Consider the following 19,437-nt stretch of genomic DNA (forward strand, 5'->3'; position numbering starts at 1 on the left):
TACACTTTATCACACAACACTTTAGTGTCACTCATAAATCAGGTTTCACTTTTAACTTGAATTCATGCCTTTTTTAAAAAAAATTTAGGTTCGCATCAAAGTCTTTAATTTCATAAGTTATTGTGGGAGTAGATTTGCTAGCTCTTTCATTTCAAATCCTTGTGATTTTCTTCGAAATATGTGGAGGAGACTCAAATATCTCTATCAAATTACTAATGAAATGCATCATCCCCAGTCCGAAATCCGTGAGAATTTTGGATGCTTCCAAGTTAGAAGAAAAGTTCAAACCTTGGAATTTTAAGTTCAACTTTATTGTATGGATGATGTTGAATCAAGTACATGGAAAAACGCCAACACTTGTCTTTCACCGTGTTTGTAAGGAAGCTCTAAGCCTTTGAAGTATCAAAAACCCTTAAAATTATACGAAAACTTCTCTACGTTTAATTAGGGTTGAATATGGTGAGCATTGTGTATTATTAAAATTATATTTGTTTCACAATTTCACATATTTTTTTTGGTCATTTTATATTAGGATAAATTAGTAATTCAATAAATACTTTGGTAGTAGAGTGTACTCAGTTAATTTGAGAGTTCGATTAACAGTAGTTAATTTTAAAGTTCGATTAACAGCACTCTACATGATACTATAACCCCCAATCTCACATCACAACATCAACTTGCAACATATACAATGAATAATGGGAAATACACACGGATACTACTATTATTGGTGCAGCAAAGTTATCGAATAAGACTACTACCATAACAAATAGCGTCATTACACATCGATTTGATCTCGATATCGTCAGTGTTGTCCCATTATCTCAATAACAATCAGTTCTATATAGTATTATTATGACCTAGACAAAGTATCAATTTGCTACAATAAAAGTGTTATTTAAGAAATTTGTTCAGTGATGGTACTATTTGAAAGCATTTCCCATGAATGAGTGTGTCAATAAATTTTCTTCCAAAGAAACCACAGATATAAAGTACGTCGAACAAATGAAGCGAGTCATCATGTTCACTTTTAAACAAGTATTTGAATAACCAAGCTTAATTACATGACGAGGAACTTTATCAGTGAACAGAAGGATGTAAAGCACATCTCCCATTTGAATGCATTAGGGCTTTTGGGCAAATAAGCAACCAAAAATCAGCAAACAATTGAAGCCAAACAGTTCAGAGCAGAGCACCAAGCAAGCAAAGCCATCCGACCATCTTTCCCACCCGACACCAACAACTCAGATGCAGAAACTCATGGATTAAAATGCTCCAGATATCAAACAAGTAGCAAGCAATTTACACTTTCAAATCTAAAATCGCGTGATCATCTATATCTAACAGATACAACTTTGGGAAAGTTAAATTTATAAACTACTAAGTGCTCCATTTTTCTCTTTTAGTTTATTCTTATGCACGAAAGACAATTTCCTTTGAAGTGGGTATCAATTGGGTTGAAGGAAAAATAAATAAAAGGCGAAAATTTCATTTACAGCAACACACGGTTCAAGTGCTCTCTCTAGAATACGAACTGGTCTCTTCGGCAACCTTTGACCACACATTTGAAATTTTTTCAGCATATCCCACCTGTTTCATTATACAACAGAACAATATGCGTTACATGGGAGTGAGAACAACAATAAAGGATCTAAATGGAAATAGTAAATATTCAAAGAATGACTTGCATATGACAAGCCACTATAGTACACACGTTAAGGTCACGGATACATGTTAAAGCCAGGGGTAATTACATTTAACTTGTCTTTGGCTCAAAATAAGAAATATAGCATGCACCCTATGTCCTAAATAAGGCAAGGGGGAAATCAAAGCCGATAACAGAGTAAGTGCAAAGAAAACAAGTACTGTCAACTCAGTCTCAGTGAGGAATTGTTGCAAATATTAAGATTTAACAAGAAAAAGAAAAGGCAAACACCAACCAAAGATGTTAAATCATAATTGAAGTGGGAGGAAAGTCAGTTATTCCTGCTATTGATCCATTAATTCTGTTAAACACCCTTGCCTTTTAAGTGCGGTACTGATTAATCAACAGTTATTACTGAACAGAATGCAATGGTGCCAAAATAATTTATATTTAGCTGTCAGTCCCAGCTACAAATCAACTCTTGGCTAAGCTACCTACTAGATATACTAGCCTCTCTTCCACTTGCATGCAGTCATTTACTCAAAGCATCCCTTTTGGCAGATTAACTCATAATTGACTAAAGGACTAAAGCATCTCAACAATCATATGCTTTGGCTAAATCACTACAGCATTTCTTTCACTTCCATAACTACGGCTTACATTTTTATCTAGAAGGGCCTGCCAGATTATTCATCTCATATAACACAGATGAACTCATGGGAGACCAAAATTCGTTTACATGCAGATTCTTGAAGGGTAAAAGACAAATTTTCTACATAGCTATGTGAACAGGAACGCAAACGGTAAGTACCTGATTAAGCACAAATCCCTTCAACATGTTCAAGAAGTCAGCATGCCTCTCGTTGTCAAGCCTTTCAAGTTCACTCTTGTTATTTTCCTGCATTTCATCATAATCATTTCTAAGTTCTGGGTAGGATATATATTGAGACAATTGAACGGGGAGCTATAGCAACTATGCAAATAGAAAATAAATATATACAATCAGAAAATTTCCAATATCAAGATCAAGTAAATGTCAAATATACAAATAGATCCGTACTGCATCTGCTGAAAAGGCATCCCAATTCACCAGAACAGAAAGAATTTTTAAAAAGTAATAATTTAGATAGCCTTAATCGCAAAGGGAGAAAATAAAGCAGTTATAAGAGACCAAAAAGATGCAATAATTTGTCATCAGAAACTGAACAGACACACCAAAACCAACTGTAACTTTATGTATATGCAGATTTCTTAGCATCAAGACATGCAAGGATGGTTTGCAAAAGCACAAGATCAATTTCAGTTACCCTAAAATAGTTCTTAAATAAAAAGAAACTTGGGCTTTCAGAAGCATATACTTCTTCATCCTGTGCATGCACCAACAAATAACATCCAAGAGCTAGACTATTTAAGATCAAACTTTGCATAATGCCCATCCCTCACTGTGAAGAACAGCCAAGCCTTTCACCTCATACACTCAGTTGACCGCCACAACTTGTAAGCTTTGATGGATTAACTAATACCCTCATACAGGTGCAATTTGCTGGGCTCTTCCTAGACCTCATATCAGCAGAGCGGAGATAGAAGACACAAGATACAAAGATGAAGTAGTTGTCAGATCCCATCTCAACAACCACGTATCAAAGAACAGCATGGCCAAATACCATCATTTCCTAGCACTAAGTGAATCAAGCTACATGTGTGCCTCAATGCTATGAGATTATCATATAACCAGAGTGAGGAAATTCCTTTGAGGGAGTGAGGCTAGACACAATTTTAGGACAAGAAGGCTAGGCATACAAAATAAATCAAATGAAAGCATCTGTGAAAGCTAGGCATAACAGCAGATGAAAATTGATGAGGAAAGTATGTGCGGCAAAAACCAATGCCTGTACCAATTAAGACAGAACAATGCTAGCACTACAAGGGCAAAAGGGACAGCTATACATAATGAGGAAGAAACACTAGGAAACAAACATAACAACCTAGGATTTAACAAAAGTAGAACTGAAACAGGGGCAGGACAAAACACTGAAGCATTTGGGATGCAAAACCTTCACATACAAGTTTAGATAAAGTTTGCAAGGTTTCTGATTTATTAATGCATATTTTAAGTACCAAGTATTGGAAAGATTATCCTAAGTATCGGTACATTAAAAATAATTTCAGGGATACAGTGGTACCTTGATCCGCTCATATTCTCTGATTGCCACATTTTTAGCATCCTCAGTGACTCTTATGGTTTCATTTAACTCCTCTAGCTTGCGAATCCTTGATTTGTCGCCACCAAATATTTTATTTGATTGAACTTCAAGTTTTTCAGCTCTTGATTGCAGCATATCCAGTTCTGATAGTAGAGTCTGCACTGTTAATAAAGCACTTGACCGATCTGAGAACGCACTGTTGACAGCTAACATAAGCCCAAGATATTCATGGAACGTGTCCTGCAATACAAATCGTATGAAAATTATTATTAGAATTGTTGGTTTCCTTCTAACGTAACATTGAAAATCAGTTGAAGAGAATATGAACTGAAAGAGAATATGCTATATATACACACATTAATAACCAAATTAACCTTATAGTTGGAAACATAATGAATAACAAAAAGGGCTGCAAAATTACCAAATGTTTGACAGTCTGAGCATTTAACTCTCGATAGAATCTGCTAGCTTTGACTGCAGCAGTTGCCACATTCTTCATGTCAGCTGCTCGCACTCTTTGAGAGTTGAACAATGCCTCCTCATTCTCAAACTTGGTCAGTTTTATAAACGCCAGTCCTAACTCTCCCATTGTCTCTCCCATGTCTTGTTGGGCTTTCACAAGTGATTCAGCCTATTAAGTTATAACAAAAACATGAGTATTCAATCCAAGCAAACTAATCACTCAAAAAACTCGCAATATATTCAATTTCAGTATTCATTACCTGCTGAGACGCATTGCTGAGCTGTTGCTCCAGCTCCTGCATCTTCTCTTTCTTCTCCAAAAACTCCTTGTCCTCCTCCCCCACCAGCGGCTTCGAAGCTCCCCAATCATTAGACATAGACTGCTTCAACTCCTTGAACAACCTCAACAAATCCCTCCCGCCCTTCGCCGGCTGAACCACCTCTTGTGGCGCCAGTACCGCCCCGCTCTCCCCGAACAGCTGCTTTGGAAGCTTCACTGCCCCATCAAGCATCCTCGACGCCACATCAGTGGTCAACGGCAGCGGAAGCCTCCCCTGAACCTGCAAAAAGACCTTCAATTCGTCGCTTCTCTTGATCACTGGGTGTGAAGCCAATCGCCTCAAGTACTTTTCCAATGCCACTCTTCTCTGCTCCACAAACTCCTGTTTCTGCATCACCTGACTCTCCACCACGCTCTTGTCCGGCCTCGGCGGTATAAAGAACCCTCTGTACGACTCGGCCAACCGGTCCGATAACGTCACCACGTCTCGGAACCGTCGTCGGACTCCGAATTCCGATCCGCCGAAATCCGGAATGTTCGTCCGAGTCGTGATCAGGTACGTGACATAGGTGTTACCTCCCGGAACGATCGAATTCGTGGTCTCCTGCTCTTTCTGAGGATTCGAGACCGTGATTTTAATGTACTCGGAGGTGGAAGACGGAGATCGCGAGAGAGAGTACGAGCTCGAATTGTCGGAGCTCTTGCTGGGGCTCTCGATGCCGTTGATTTCGGCGATGGTGTCGGCATCGAAGGGACTGAATATCACGTCGGCGTAAGCAGGCGGGTCGAGGTATGTGGAGTTATCGGGGGCAGAGTTAGGGTTTCGGAGATCGCGGTACGGTAGGGGCGATATTAGGGGATCGGCGTCGGCTGGGGCAGCGGCGGTGGTGGCGGAGACGAGCGGGGACGACGAGGAGAGAGGGTGGTGCGTATCGGAGAGCGACGACATGGTGCTGCGATAACTCGAGTACGATTTATTGCCGTTCAAAGGGTCGTCGAGCACGAGATTTTCCATTTCTTCCTTGGACGCGTAGAGCTGGGCTTCTTCAATGCCCTGTTTTTCAGAGCCCATCATCTCCTTCACCAAAATGAAATCAATAAAGAAGAAGGAAAAAGAAAGAGCAGGAGCAAAGCAAGCAATTCCAATTAATCTAAAAACTGAAGCAAAGCTTGATTTGAGGTGGTGAGGGGCATTTTAGGGTTTTGAGGGATTTTGGGGTCAGAGAGACATGCAGAAGTGTGACTGGTGTGCCAGAGGTGGGTTGGAGAAGACGATCGATCGGACTAAACGACCGGAAGAGGGTGGAAGAGAGAGATGGTCACATGGATTTTTGGGTGGGCTGAGAAACGATAAAACCGTGAGAGAAAACGACGGGTTTATAGTTCGTTGGATCTTCGGGTTCACGACGGGATATTTTTGCCATTGCAGTTTGGAGTGTTGTACTTGCTTTTACTTGGATTGGTACTTCCCACGTTTCGAACTCGGTTGACATGATGACAAGTATTGGATACGCTAAGTTCCCATGAGATCACTTAATAGTGTTTTGAGTATACATAATGTTTCAAGGATATAAATTTATTAACTTTCATAATTTGATTCTACACTTGTAACTAATGTTATTATCATATTTAATATCCTAAAATGAGCACTAACAGTCAATTATTCCATCAAATAGGTGAGGTATTATATGTTTAGCTTTTCCAAGGCTTGTGGTTTTTTTTCCGGAATTTCTTAGGTCATGTATAAATGTGGGTATTGATTATATTGATATTGATTCTTGTGACTAATGATCTTTAGGCTTACATTTGTGAATGCAATCTATAATCTTTTTCTCTAACTAAATAAACCATAATGTCAAAGACGACTCAATTATACGACATGAAAGAGTCATCTACTTTATTAATTTCAAATGTTAAATAAATGGTAATGATCATTTGGTCTAATATAATTCGTCTCCACTTTATTAATACGAATGCATTTTATTAATACGAATGCATTGTGTAGGTATTATGTGCATAACATGTATGAATCAATTGCATATCATCTTTTTTTTTTTTTTTTTTTGGTCAAGTATCTGTATTCATCTATATTATACATTAAGTCCCCCTTTTATTAAAATATACTATATATAAGAATTATTTGAGGATGCGTGACTCAATTGGAATATCTACAATACATTTTTATCAACCCAAACGTCCAAACGGAGTCATGGTAAACCGGTACTCGGACGAGGTGCAGGATCCGGATCATTTTCTAATCGGAGATTTGATTAACACCGCATCCAAACACTCAGATTAGGTTTTCTTTTTTCCACTTCTTTACTTCAGTTGTTTCTTCCTCATTATCGTGGCTTTCCGAAGCTTCAAGTAGCGCAAGTGATCTCCAACCAAACTAACAGAAACTCGACACACTTCTGTAATCGACGAGCCTTGCTAACCCTAAAAAACCAGACCTCTCCAATGGCGTCCAAGTTCGGGTTGGCTGGTGGAATTCCGGAGCGGCGGGTCCGACCCATTTGGGACGCCATCGATTCTCGCCAATTCAAGAACGCTCTCAAGCACGTCTCCACGCTCCTCTCCAAGCATCCCAATTCGCCCTACTGTCTGGTAAATGCCTTAATCCGCCGTCAGTTTGCTTCTTGCTCTGCCATAAACCGCTGACTTAGTTGGCGTGTTCTGTTCTTTCGCTTTAAAATGTTTCCTAGGCTCTTAAAGCTCTCATCTTGGAAAGGATGGGGAAATCCGACGAAGCATTTGCTGTTTGCCTCAATGCCAAGGAGCTTCTGCACTCAAACGACTCCGTTTTGATGGACGATCTCACTCTAAGCACATTGCAAATCGTTTTCCAACGGCTCGATCATTGTCAGTATATACATATATATAAATCTTTGTAGCGTCTTGTAGCAAGAACAGAACGCACACATTGCCAAATGCCTTATTGTTTTCTTTGTAACCAGTGGACATGGCTACGAGCTGTTACGAATATGCTTGCGGGAGATTTGCCAACAATTTGGAGCTCATGATGGGGCTTTTCAACTGCTATGTTCGTGAATACTCATTCGTAAAGCAGCAACAGGTTGCTTTGTCTATTCTTTTATACGAAATCTGTGTCTCCGTGCCTATTGTTTTTGTATGATTTGATGGTATATATATTTTTATTTTATTGTATCTATGGCAGACAGCTATAAAAATGTACAAACTTGTTGGAGAGGAAAGGTTCTTGCTATGGGCAGTGTGTAGCATCCAGTTACAGGTAACACCGGCTTTCTTTGCGCCCTTATTTTTGTGTATTGGAGAAAGAATTTTCAAGGGACAAATCTTTCAAACAAGGGCCATAATTTGTTTTGTTCCCTTTAAGACTACGGCCATTTTCTACTGGAATTCTCATCATGTGTGCTTCGTGTTGATTCTTGTTCGAACAAATGGGAAGAACAAAAAGGGAAAAACATGTTATACACTTGCTGATATTACATGGCTTCAAATTCTGTTAGGTCTTTTGTGGTAATGGTGGAGAGAAGCTATTAGTCTTAGCTGAAGGTTTAATAAAGAAGCATGTTGCCTCCCATAGCTTGCATGAGCCTGAAGGTATACATTGTTGTGTTTTTTGGCTTTTTTCTCACTATTTATCATTGCCTATCTCAAATATAAATTTTCTTTCGTGGGACGCTGTTTATTTCTGCACTAAAAGCTTGTAATTTGCTTCAGCTCTTATGGTCTATGTTTCCATATTGGAACAACAAGCCAAATATGGGGATGCTTTGGAAATTCTTTCTGGAAAATTAGGGTCACTTTTGATGGTTGAAGTTGATAAGCTACGAATACAGGTACTTTCTAACGCTTTCATTTCTTAATGCTGGACATTAATGATTATCTATTTCTCAAATTTGAATCTAAATGTGTATGGAGTATGTATCTACAAATGTTTCCACATGTCCTTGCCCTTTTTTTTAAAAGAAAATTTCATTTAGGAAAAGAATTGTAATGAGATTAAAAAAAAAAACATGGATATGTGCCAAAAAAACACATAAAATGTATAAAACTCAATTTGAGTGATAACTTGTACTGGAAGAGGACTTTTGGAAGCATGCTGTTCGTTTGATGCAATAATTATTAGTCATATTATTGTTTGCTAATGTTGAAACTGCTATTGAAACATATATATTTTATTTCATAATTCTTTGTTTATTTTCAATGAAGAGTTCTATAGGAAACGAGTTTTATGCAGCAAATTTTCATATTTCAGTTACTAGGGTGACACTTTTGTCATAGAAACGTACGTTGAACTTGCATAGAATTAGCATGAATTTAAAATAATTCAATGCTTGTGAAAATTGGAATGCCTTACAGGTTTAGCTTTTGATAAGATTTATCTAGTTTAATGAGGTGATGAATAGCTGAATTATTAGTTTGCTGTAAAGAAATAACTCCTTCAAATACAAAAGAAGCCTACATTATAGCTCTTAGAAGTTTTGATAGTCTTACTTTCCCATGATGTTGTGTCCCACGATACACCTATGAGGCACTGTATAGGATTGCATATAACCCATTTACTCTGTTTGAGATTCTTTTGTCGGTCAAAACTTTTAAATCTTGTAGCTACTAGCTGGAATGGATCTTTCACTTGTTTGCTTTTCTTACCAACTTGTCCACTTTGACTTTAAGTTGACAGGGGAGGCTTATTGCTCGGGCAGGTGACTACGCTGCTGCTGCCATCATATTTCAAAAGATCCTAGAATTATGGTATGATTGTGGAATCTTTTTTGCATGCCTTCATATGTTGCGTATGTGATTATTTGCTGGTTGGCTACATTCATTTTGATTTTGGCTTTATTAAAAAGGCTTAATGGGATTTCTATGCACTCCTTTCAAGTTAGTGATGCTAAATTTTCCTTAGCTGCATGCAAGTCCCCCTGTTCTTCTTCTTTTTCTACGTTCTAGATTCATGCCTTGTCCATATGTGTTCACCACAATACTAAAATTTGGTACTGTATCAGTGATTCAGCATATTGAACTTGTATATCTACTGAAGAAAAAGTTATTCAGATATTGATTCCCTGTTCCTATCCAGGGCTTTGATATGATGTTTTTCTCTTTCTGGTCACTTTATTTTCATTTACTGATTTTGAACTTTAATATTGTTTTTTTCATCTGGCAGTCCTGATGATTGGGAGTGTTTCCTACATTACTTAGGCTGTTTGCTGGAGGATGACAGCAATTGGTGTAATAGGGACAACACTGATCCAATTCATCCTCCGAAATTTGTTGAGTGCAAGATTTCAAGCTTGGCAGACGAAATGGTACAAATTACGCTTCTTTTTGTTTTTTGTTTTTTTGTTTTTGTTTTTGTGTTGGATCTGCTAATAAACAGTTAAATGGCACTGGTGCATCTTTACCTCTCTGTTTTCGTTGTCTGATATGCATATTTCTAGCAGAGCTTTGCTGCAATCTTTTGTACAGAATTTGATTATTGCAAATTGAAATGCAGTTTGATTCTCGTATGTCAAATGCATCGGAATTTGTGCTAAAGTTACTACAAAACATTGGCGATAACTTTGTAAGGTGTCCATACTTGGCAAATATTGAAATTGAAAGGAGGCGGCACTTACATGGCAAGGGGGACGATGAGAAGTTTTTAGATGCTCTAATCCAATACTTTGTCAGGTATATTACAGCTTTCCTATATTCTCCATAGTTTTCACTTGGAATTGCCCAACTTACTTATATGCTTTCCTTGTGTTGTTCATTGTGGCTGTTAGAATGATCAAGTTGATGCACTTTACACAAATCATTAACTTAATTATATGATTTATAATACTGCAGTCATTTTGTTTTCAAAACTAGGCTGGTTTATCGTGATATGTACTTTTGCTTATTGTAACAACAATTTGTTCGTCTATTTTAGAAAATCATGCACATACACTGCTGATTCATTTTTGCCATTTGATTTATTTCCATCACAGGTTTGGTCACTTGGCCTGCTTCACTTCTGATGTTGAGATGTTTCTTGAAGTCTTAACCCCTGATAAGAAGGCAGAACTCCTGGGGAAGTTAAAGGAAAGCTCTAGCTCCCTTTCAACTGAGCCAACAAAAGTGCTTGGGCAGTCAATAACACTCTTTAAAATTCAAGAATTGATCGGAAACATGTTCAAGCTTCCTGTGGGTGGTGTGTCTCTTGATTTTGCATCTGTTGTATTTCTTCCACTGCACCTTATGGTATATGCTTAGAAAATACCTCTAATATATGGAAGGGGTGGATTATTCCTCTAACTTGATTTTCTTGGAGGAGTCTCCTCTGAGGGTTCTTTTTCCCAAAATTTCATATCGCGCATAATTGTGGGTTCACAGATTGCAGATTATATGACATGGTGTTTTAGGCACATTAAATGGTGTCTTATTTTTGTGAGAGCTGTGCAAGAGAGAATTGTTGTCAGAGATGTCTCTAATGGATTTGCTTTAATCTGTTAAGGTTAGAAGAGATGCAGCAGATAGGATGGGATGGTTGATGAATTGTAGTTGTAAGTTTGACGTTAAATCTTAATGTCTACTCTTAGAGGAGGGCAGGGTGTAGGCTTTCCATGGGGTCCGTTTGGCGTTGTAAGCCCTTTACAAGCGGATGTTTGTTGTGGGATGCGTTTTTTTTGGGAAGATTTGAACAGCTCATAATCTTCAGGGGCACTAAGAATATCATAATTATTTTGGATTGGCGTTGTTTGTCTAAAGGCAGTGATGAAACAGATCTCTGCTTGCACTGTTCTGTTAGGGAGTCCCAATTTTTGTTTTTCAATTGTTTGTTGATGCCCAAGTCAGTTGTGGCTCTTCTTGGCTGTTGGCTGGGTGGTTTTGGTGGGCATCATAATATTGCAACGCTGGGAGCTATTCTTCATGATGTTATGCAGTATTTGTGGAGGGAGAGGAATGGAATGGCCTTTTCAGGATTATAAGAGTCATATTCTCCGTTCAAGTCCATTTTGGTTTCATACTCTGGTCGATGCCAGTTTCGCTGTTTCTTGGTCTTCCATTGAGGACTTTCTGGTCTCTGTAGATTTTATCTCCTAATTTTTCTTTAAGTGATTTTTTCTTTAGCATAAGAGAAAGACTAATGCCTTTGATATATGGCAACTTAGAGATGCTGAATAGGGTAACTAGTTGACACGTAATAACTCCTAGTCATGAACGTTGATAAACCTGGTTGCTTTTGTTGAGTTTTCATTTCGGTGTCCTATTTCGTCAATTCTATTTCATGTTCAATATTTTTCAATTGAATTTTCATTTCCCCTGGTAGTTTCTTAATTTTGTCTTCAGTTTGGTATACTTGACTGATTGTTTTAACTATGTGTTCGACAATAAGAATTCTGTTATTGAGTTATCCATTTGAGTCATAGAGTATTAACTTTAGCCATTCTTCCTCAGAACTTGAGGGATCTGCTGTGCAGATGGTGGAGATGTATTGCAAAAACCTTCCACTTTCAAAGGACTTGGATTCACAAGAGAGCATGCATGGGGAGGAGCTGCTGTCAATGGCGTGCAATGTGTTGATTCAGGTATATAATGTACAAGCTTATTCTTTGTGTTGAGTGTGCATTTTTTCCTGACTTTGTTGAACTAAAACCAATTTTGAGGGTATACATGTTTACTTCCCAATTCATAGATATATTTTAATTGAGGCTGGTCTGACTACTATTACTGGGTTTTGGTATAGTTATTCTGGCGTACTAAGAATTTCGGTTACTTTGTTGAGGCAATTATGGTGTTGGAGTTTGGCGTGACCATTCGAAGGTGAGGACTTTTGTCGTCGTTATTTTTATTAGCATTAAACTCTATGTTACGGTTCATTGCATTAAGTATAATATGTTATCTTTTTTCCTTCTCCTGTCACATAGAACATCCTCATCACTATGGTAGCAATATGTATGTCTACAAAGCCTCCAATTTCCAGTTGAACACATGGAGCCTTAGTGCAATTTTATTTGCTTCATGGTTTCATGTGCATAACTAATAATGATACTTTGCTATAGAACTTCTTCCGTGTTAATGGAATTGTGCATGGTTTTGTATTCATAGATAAACTTTTATGTGATTGGTCCATTAGGAAATAATTTGTTAGTGTTTTAGATATTTTTTAATTTTTGAGCTCCATCGTATTAAAATTTTAGCTTTCAGTCTGATCTCTATATTTATTATTTTAAGGAATCTTTATATATTTGTTTACATAACATTTTTTTAATCTGGTTTGTTTGGCAGATATGTATGGCAGTACAAGATCTTGTTGCTGCACTTGTATTCTCACTTAGGTGCCCTTTCATTAGCATATGAATGGTAAATAATTATTAATTTATCCTTGGAATTTATTAGTGGCCATGACTGGGCTTTATTTTTTATGTTGTATTTACTACATTTTAGTCTATGCCTTACTCCTTTTTTTTCTTTCCCTGTCTAGGTTTAAATCACTGGATGTGAAAAATATCTTGATGGAAACTGTTTCACACCATATTTTACCCCAGATGTTGGTGTCTCCTCTTTGGACGGATCTAAATAATCTGCTAAAGGATTATCTCAAGTTTATGGATGACCACTTAAGAGAATCTGCAGACCTTACATTTCTTGCCTATCGGCATAGAAATTACTCAAAAGTACACAACATATTTTTCAGCATGCATATCTTCATTTCATACCTGCTCTTGTTCTTAATAACACAACTTACATGACTCCAGGTTGCAATGTTTTTAAAATAAGACTCCAGGTTGTATTTGAAGTTGAGTTTATGTGTTTTCTTTAAATATCTATATCATGACTTAATATGCTTTACCAATCTATATATATGCTGGACAATGTATAAGATTAACCCTGCATATTTTCCTTTGTTGATTTCTTACCTTCTCGAAGTTTTGGAGGAAACTCTCCCTCTCTCTCTCTGTTGACGTTTTCTTTCCATATTGATAATCAAGTCCCTACTTAAAAATGTGGTCACTAAAACTCAGCTTCCATCTTTTATGCAATTGCATAAGATTTCAGGCATTTTAAGTGTCTTGCATATTCAAAGGGAGGGGAGTGATGGTCTTGGCACCTTGTATTTAATATTGAGACTAAAATTTTGATTTTTCAAAACCAAGGGTAATATAATTTTTTTCCAGGTAATTGAATTTGTCCAGTTTAAAGAACGATTGCAACACTCTAATCAGTATCTAGTGGCGAGGGTTGAAGCACCCATTCTACAGTTAAAGCAGAATGCAGATAACATTGAAGATGAAGAGGTAATGTATGTTGGCAACTTTTGCATGGAGTGCCTGTGCTTCCTTATGATAGATAACAGGTTTATGTTATTTTGTTTCTTTTAGACTGTTCTTGAAAGCTTGAAATGCGGAAGTCACTTTGTTGAACTCTCTAATGAGATTGGATCCAAATCTTTGACATTCAATGAAGATTTGCAGTCCCGTCCATGGTGGGCGCCAACATCAGAAAGAAACTATCTTTTAGGTTAGTATTGCGTGCAGTTTATCTTATAAGAACAAAGTTTAGGATTCTTCCTTGTAGAAGTGTGTTTTTGTTGGTCTATGCCTAATCAAGATCCGAGTAATTATTGTTTCCCCAATCGTAAATTCTCATGTCAGATACTTGTTCAACCTATATGAAGAGTGGAGGAAGTGTATGTTTGTTGATCTATGCCTAATCAAGATCCGAGTAATTATTGTTTCCCCAATCTTAAATTCTCATGTCAGATACTTGTTCAACCTATATGAAGAGTGGAGCATTATATTCTATCTGATTGAAATTCTTGTACTTTAATTTATGTTATTGCGTTCTTGTTTTCTCCTCTTATGATAGTTTCTAGAACTAAGTTAAAAATTTATCTATGGTCTCAGGCCCTTTTGAAGGAATATCCTATTGTCCAAGAGAGAACACGGTATGAAATTCTGTCTTGTACGATTGTAATATGCATATTATATTTGGTGATTTGTTGAACTTGGTTCCATGAAGTTACTCTATATTAATAACACTACTTATCTAATTTTGTGATTGCCTCGTGTAATTTAAAATTGTATTTTGCTGGTTCCAAATTTAGATGAAAGAAAGGGAAGCAAATGTACGGAGGGTTATTGAAAGGAAATCTCTTCTTCCTCGGATGATTTATCTGTCCATACAAAGCGCTTCAGCTTCACTCAAGGAAAATCTCGAGGTGAATGGAACAAGATCTGACCCTAAAGTCCCCTCAGAACTGAAGCTTTTGCTTGAGTGCTATGCAAAAATGTTGGGATTCTCATTAAACGATGCAATAGAAGTGGTTTTGGGGGTCTCGAGTGGCCTAAAGTCTTTTGAGGTAGTATTGCAGCACCACTTTTATTCTATGCTAATTTTGGGCATCATTCTCTTCTTCATACTCTAAGCATTGACAAGCCTTGTTTGATATGCCACACTGTGGTTCATGAAGACAAAACAATTGCTTTCAGTACATGTCTTAATTTGTATGAAGTAGTGAACAAACTCATACTTGTGTGGTACTGGAGCTGTTTCTTAACCTGTACGACTGTGAATGAATCAATTCAGTTCTATCTAGGACCATAATTCTTATTCTTATTTTTATAAATGTAAAACTTGCACATAGTATTGTAAATGCCTTATTCTACCTTAGAGTTTGGAAGAACTGAAGTTGTAATCAAAAGATTTACTCTAAAAGAAATCTTTTAAGTTCAAAAACTGACCCATTAATCGACTCAAGTATCAGACAACTTGGATTATGTTAATGTAAAATCAACTTTTGTTGCAGGTCTTTGGTTTGGACTTGATCGACTGGATAAATTTTTCTGTGTTTCTGAATGCATGGAACTTGAGTTCCCATGAAATTGGGATGGCAAATGGAGAGGGAGGTCTGTCTCAAGCATGGCACTGTGTGGATTCTCTGCTGGAAAAGTATGTTTCGGCGAAAGTTAGCTCCATGGAGACTCTAATTAGCTCTCCCTGTGTTGATCTCCCAGTTTTGGTGCAGTTGATTACAGAACCCTTGGCCTGGCATGGTCTTGTAATTCAATCTTGCTTTCGGTCATGCCTTCCAACTGGAAAGAAGAAGAAGAAGACTGGTGTTGCAGATCAGTCCAGTCTGTCTCATTTACGTGATTCAGTCCAGTCTCTATGTGATACTCTGGAAAAAGTTATGAAATGGTTAAGAGAACAGATCAACAAGCCAGAGGATGAAAATTTGGAGACTCTACTTTCTGCTTTGCAGAAGAAAGGACAGAATGAGGGCCCTGGGCAGGTATTCCAGATAATAGAAACTTTTTTGTCATCCAAAGATGATACAGAGCTTGGTGATAGAATTTCCCACGCATTAAAGTCTTGGAGTTCTGTTGATGTCGGACGGAAGATAGTAACTGGGAAGTGTACAGTATTGTCTGAGTTTCTTCGGATTTGTGAATCAAAATTAAAGTTGTTGCAGGCATTGAAACATCAGATAGCTCAAGTCTGAAGAATGATCATGAAGTGATTTTGAAGTTTCATGTGCTGTGCTTCTTGTGCTGGTTCAACCTTGGGCCCTGTCCGATTTTGTTGTGATTCAGCATGGCAAGAGACTGAAGGAGATTGAAGTTTATTTTGTTAGTAAATTTTTTTTTTTCTGTCTGCCATTATCTGGGGATTTTTCCTTTGCCATTTTGGGCAGACGGTGGTGGTTGTGGTTGAATGCCGGTCTGTTAGCAGTTTTGCTGTAATTTTTTTGTTGGGCAATTGTAGTTTTTCTTTTCTTGTTCCTCAATATGTTGTGAGAGAGTTGCACAGGCTTGTAACTTTGTATTTTTAGGCATAAATTTTTTGACAATGTATCATCCCATTTTTGTTGCTAATTCAATTTTGCGTTGTCTGATATTTTATCTTTTATCAAGTCAAAATTTGAATGTGAAATGTATTTGAGCAGAGTAGAGTTCTTGGATTCTCAGGAAAAATTTGTGGTCAGTCATCGTTAGATCTTACCTATAAAGTTTTAGTGATTTTAGGGTTAAATACTTTTTCAGTCACTAAGTTTTCTACAAGTTTTCAATTTAGTCCAAAATGTTTTAACCAACACAGAATTACCGCGAGTCTTAGGGCCAGTTTGGGAGTGCTTATTTCTGAAGCACTTATGCTAGTAGCGCTTATGACATAAGTGCTTCTATAAAGAAGCAGTTTGTCGTTTGGATGTCACATTTAAAAGTGTTTTTACACTACATAAAGGCGTTTTTGATATTTTGTTGAGTGTTTGGCTGATACAGTAAAATCGCTTTTAAAAGTACTTCAAAAAAATTTAAAGAATCCTCCCTTTCTACATGGGCTTAGTAGTCCCCTCTTAATGAGGTGTTTTTGGTGGGCCCGGTATTAGCAATCCCATCTAAGACTAGAATTAAATGAAACAAACATAGTACTAAATTTAGTCCAAGCCAAGACTGTGTACCAAACGACCCCTTAATGATGTAGTTAGTGAATACCTTTCTGGGTAGAAGGCATTGTCTGGTGAGTAAGAAGAAAGTCTCCATTTTGGTGATGATGTGGTTAATTTGGGGCTGTTACTTCAATATCCATCTTTACAAAATAACAGTAAGGATATGAAGAGTTTTTACAGGAAAAATGGTGTAGAAAAAGGAGAAAGCAAATTTAGAGGAGACTTGCTAATGTGATAGAGAAACAACTACTGGAAGATTTTGATTCACTCTTATGGAACAGTAATCCTTGATAGGGAAGTGTTTTGGTTTTAATCGGAGAGAGAGAGAGAGGGAAAAAAAAAGTATGTTGGCATTTAAAAAAAATAAATATGGGTATTTTCGGTATTTTAAAAGTTTCATCAAAGGGAACCAAGTGCTTCTCGTGTTTTTGTCCTACAGCGCTTTTAAGAAGAAGCACCTCTCAAGTGCTTCTTCCAAAACTAAGGATGGCAACGGGTCGAGTAAAAGCCGGGTATGACAATACCATCCATGTCCCCGCTCTCTATTCCCGCCCCCGTCCCTTAACCCAGCCCCTTTTAATAAGTTTCGGGGAATCCCCGTCCTCATCCCATTCGGGGGACTATCCTCCATACCTGCCCAAATCTCTGATTTTTTTTGCATAAAAAATTATTTATCATACATTAAGTTTCAAATTAAATTATCATTGAACACATACAAATTAACTATAAAGTTCAACTCAACTATTCAAAATCACATCAATATGAAATTTCAAATAACATTAGGAAGAATTAGGAGAGGAAGGTTAACTTAGGGTTAAACATAAATATTATAATTATTTATTTATTTATTTAAATTTAAACATATATATTTTCTGGTCGGGTTTGTGGATGGGGACGCCAATACCATCCCCTCCCCATACCTGTCGGGAATTTTTCAAGTTCGGGGATCCGCGTACCCAATAGCTGTTCGGCTCTGAAATCTCCCCCCCGTTAGGGTCGGGGATCCAACGGGGACTCGTTCCCGTGGGGATTTTTGCCATCCCTATCCAAAACCACTCCAAGTACTTTTGAATCTCACCCAAAACGCTTTTACAATTTTTGCCAAACACCATTTTTAAAAGACAGAAGCGCTTTTACCCATTAAGAAGCGTTTTTCGCTGCTTCAAAATCACTTCCAGACGAACTATAATGTCATAATCCAAGTTTCAAGGTTAGGAATCATAACTGTCTGACATGATTTCCCATAAGTCAGTTGGCAGACTACCTAATTGGCTTTAAGTACCCATTGATCCTCTGCTTACGATGGAAAATACCCAATCGTAGACCCGTCAAACCTGCTTCATTTCAAATATTAAATAAATGCAGAAGATAAACTACCCATCATGCTAATTAGTGCCTTGATTGATGTTTAAACAATACTAAACATATTGACAAACAAACAAGTAATTTTCAACTTGATGAGTCTGTTCACAGGTGTGATGCTCTACTTCACTTACTGGTTAACTAACAGTTTTCAATTTTAATACATAATTTTAGAAAGACTAGGGTTTGGATTGGGGTTGAGATTCTCAGTGAAGATGGTGAAGCTGATGAGTGTATTGTACTAGGTGTGAACAACCTTGTCATGTCCATGACCTTTGGTGGATGTTTGTTGTATCATTTTATTTTATAACGGAGAAAAGTAGTCAACTAAAGCAGAAATATATATTCCCTTTCCTTGTTCTACCAACCAAACCAAAATTCAACCCTCCCTCTAACTGTCCTATATGTAATTTATAGGTTTTCAAAAATATAAGAAAAAATAGCACAAGATATGAGGGAATGACTCAATTTAGAAAGTGAACATCAAACCCTTAAAAATGGCTTGGTCCACAAGGCACGATAGATGATGGACAAATGGCTTGGTCCACTCACACTTCTTTTACTTGTCATAAAGGGAAAATGTTATGTTATCCGACAATCTCGTATATTATATTATTGCTATCAATTTAAGCGTATGGTCTAAATTGAGAGTTTGATCATATAATACACTATGAGTGAATGTTGATAGAGAGAAACATCCTAATCATAGATTGCTCATATCAAGTAAAGCAGAACTGAAGGCACTAAAATTCTAATGACCCTTTGAAAAGTCACAATTTTGGATGTAAAAGAAGTGTGAGTATTAGTTGCCTCTAACATGGTACTGGAGCATATAATCTCCATTTGTTTAACAGTGCGATTAGAGGGGGTATAGTGGGTGCACCAAATCCCCTTTATGGTTAGACTAATATGTCTCAAAATCCTAAGTGTCCCTGTTGACCCAAAACCTAATTTACATGGACAACTTATCCAAAATAAAAGAATAAAAGAAATCACTATTGTTTTTCCCTTTCCCGCTTAATCCAGAAATATATAAGTAGGTGCTCTCTTATGACCATCTCACTCACACAAACTACCACAA

At 37.3% G+C, this 19,437-nt stretch overlaps 2 protein-coding genes across 2 annotated transcripts; one reads left to right on the forward strand and one right to left on the reverse strand.

Annotated features, from left to right (window-relative positions):
* Window positions 989-6,156, reverse strand: LOC18774064 (sorting nexin 2B). The gene is made up of 5 exons (XM_007207946.2): window positions 4,572-6,156; window positions 4,271-4,480; window positions 3,829-4,089; window positions 2,457-2,543; window positions 989-1,590 (listed from the first exon to the last, which is right to left on the reverse strand). Exons 1-5 carry the CDS (start codon window positions 5,664-5,666, stop codon window positions 1,510-1,512), a joined length of 1,734 nt encoding a protein of 577 aa, XP_007208008.2. The 5' UTR covers window positions 5,667-6,156; the 3' UTR covers window positions 989-1,509.
* LOC18773363 (phagocyte signaling-impaired protein) lies at window positions 6,744-16,444 on the forward strand. The gene is made up of 19 exons (XM_007207089.2): window positions 6,744-7,198; window positions 7,297-7,453; window positions 7,549-7,667; window positions 7,770-7,844; window positions 8,083-8,176; window positions 8,297-8,415; window positions 9,261-9,331; window positions 9,747-9,888; window positions 10,077-10,252; window positions 10,552-10,754; window positions 12,002-12,132; window positions 12,291-12,367; window positions 12,833-12,907; window positions 13,029-13,221; window positions 13,723-13,842; window positions 13,927-14,065; window positions 14,452-14,492; window positions 14,652-14,906; window positions 15,354-16,444. Exons 1-19 carry the CDS (start codon window positions 7,052-7,054, stop codon window positions 16,047-16,049), a joined length of 3,030 nt encoding a protein of 1,009 aa, XP_007207151.1. The 5' UTR covers window positions 6,744-7,051; the 3' UTR covers window positions 16,050-16,444.

This window comes from Prunus persica, chromosome G6, assembly GCF_000346465.2.
Source record: "Prunus persica cultivar Lovell chromosome G6, Prunus_persica_NCBIv2, whole genome shotgun sequence".
NCBI lineage: Eukaryota > Viridiplantae > Streptophyta > Magnoliopsida > Rosales > Rosaceae > Prunus > Prunus persica.

Excerpts from the sequence above, each read along its gene's own strand:
- LOC18773363 (XM_007207089.2), top strand. The coding sequence starts at position 7,052 with ATGGCGTCCAAGTTCGGGTTGGCTGGTGGAATTCCGGAGCGGCGGGTC. Across the intron at positions 8,416-9,260 it reads TTGATAAGCTACGAATACAG|GGGAGGCTTATTGCTCGGGC; the intron begins GTACTTTCTAAC and ends TTAAGTTGACAG. Across the intron at positions 13,843-13,926 it reads ATAACATTGAAGATGAAGAG|ACTGTTCTTGAAAGCTTGAA; the intron begins GTAATGTATGTT and ends TGTTTCTTTTAG.
- LOC18774064 (XM_007207946.2), bottom strand. The coding sequence starts at position 5,666 with ATGATGGGCTCTGAAAAACAGGGCATTGAAGAAGCCCAGCTCTACGCG. Across the intron at positions 4,481-4,571 it reads TCAGCAATGCGTCTCAGCAG|GCTGAATCACTTGTGAAAGC; the intron begins GTAATGAATACT and ends ATAACTTAATAG. Across the intron at positions 1,591-2,456 it reads AGGGATTTGTGCTTAATCAG|GTGGGATATGCTGAAAAAAT; the intron begins GTACTTACCGTT and ends ATAATGAAACAG.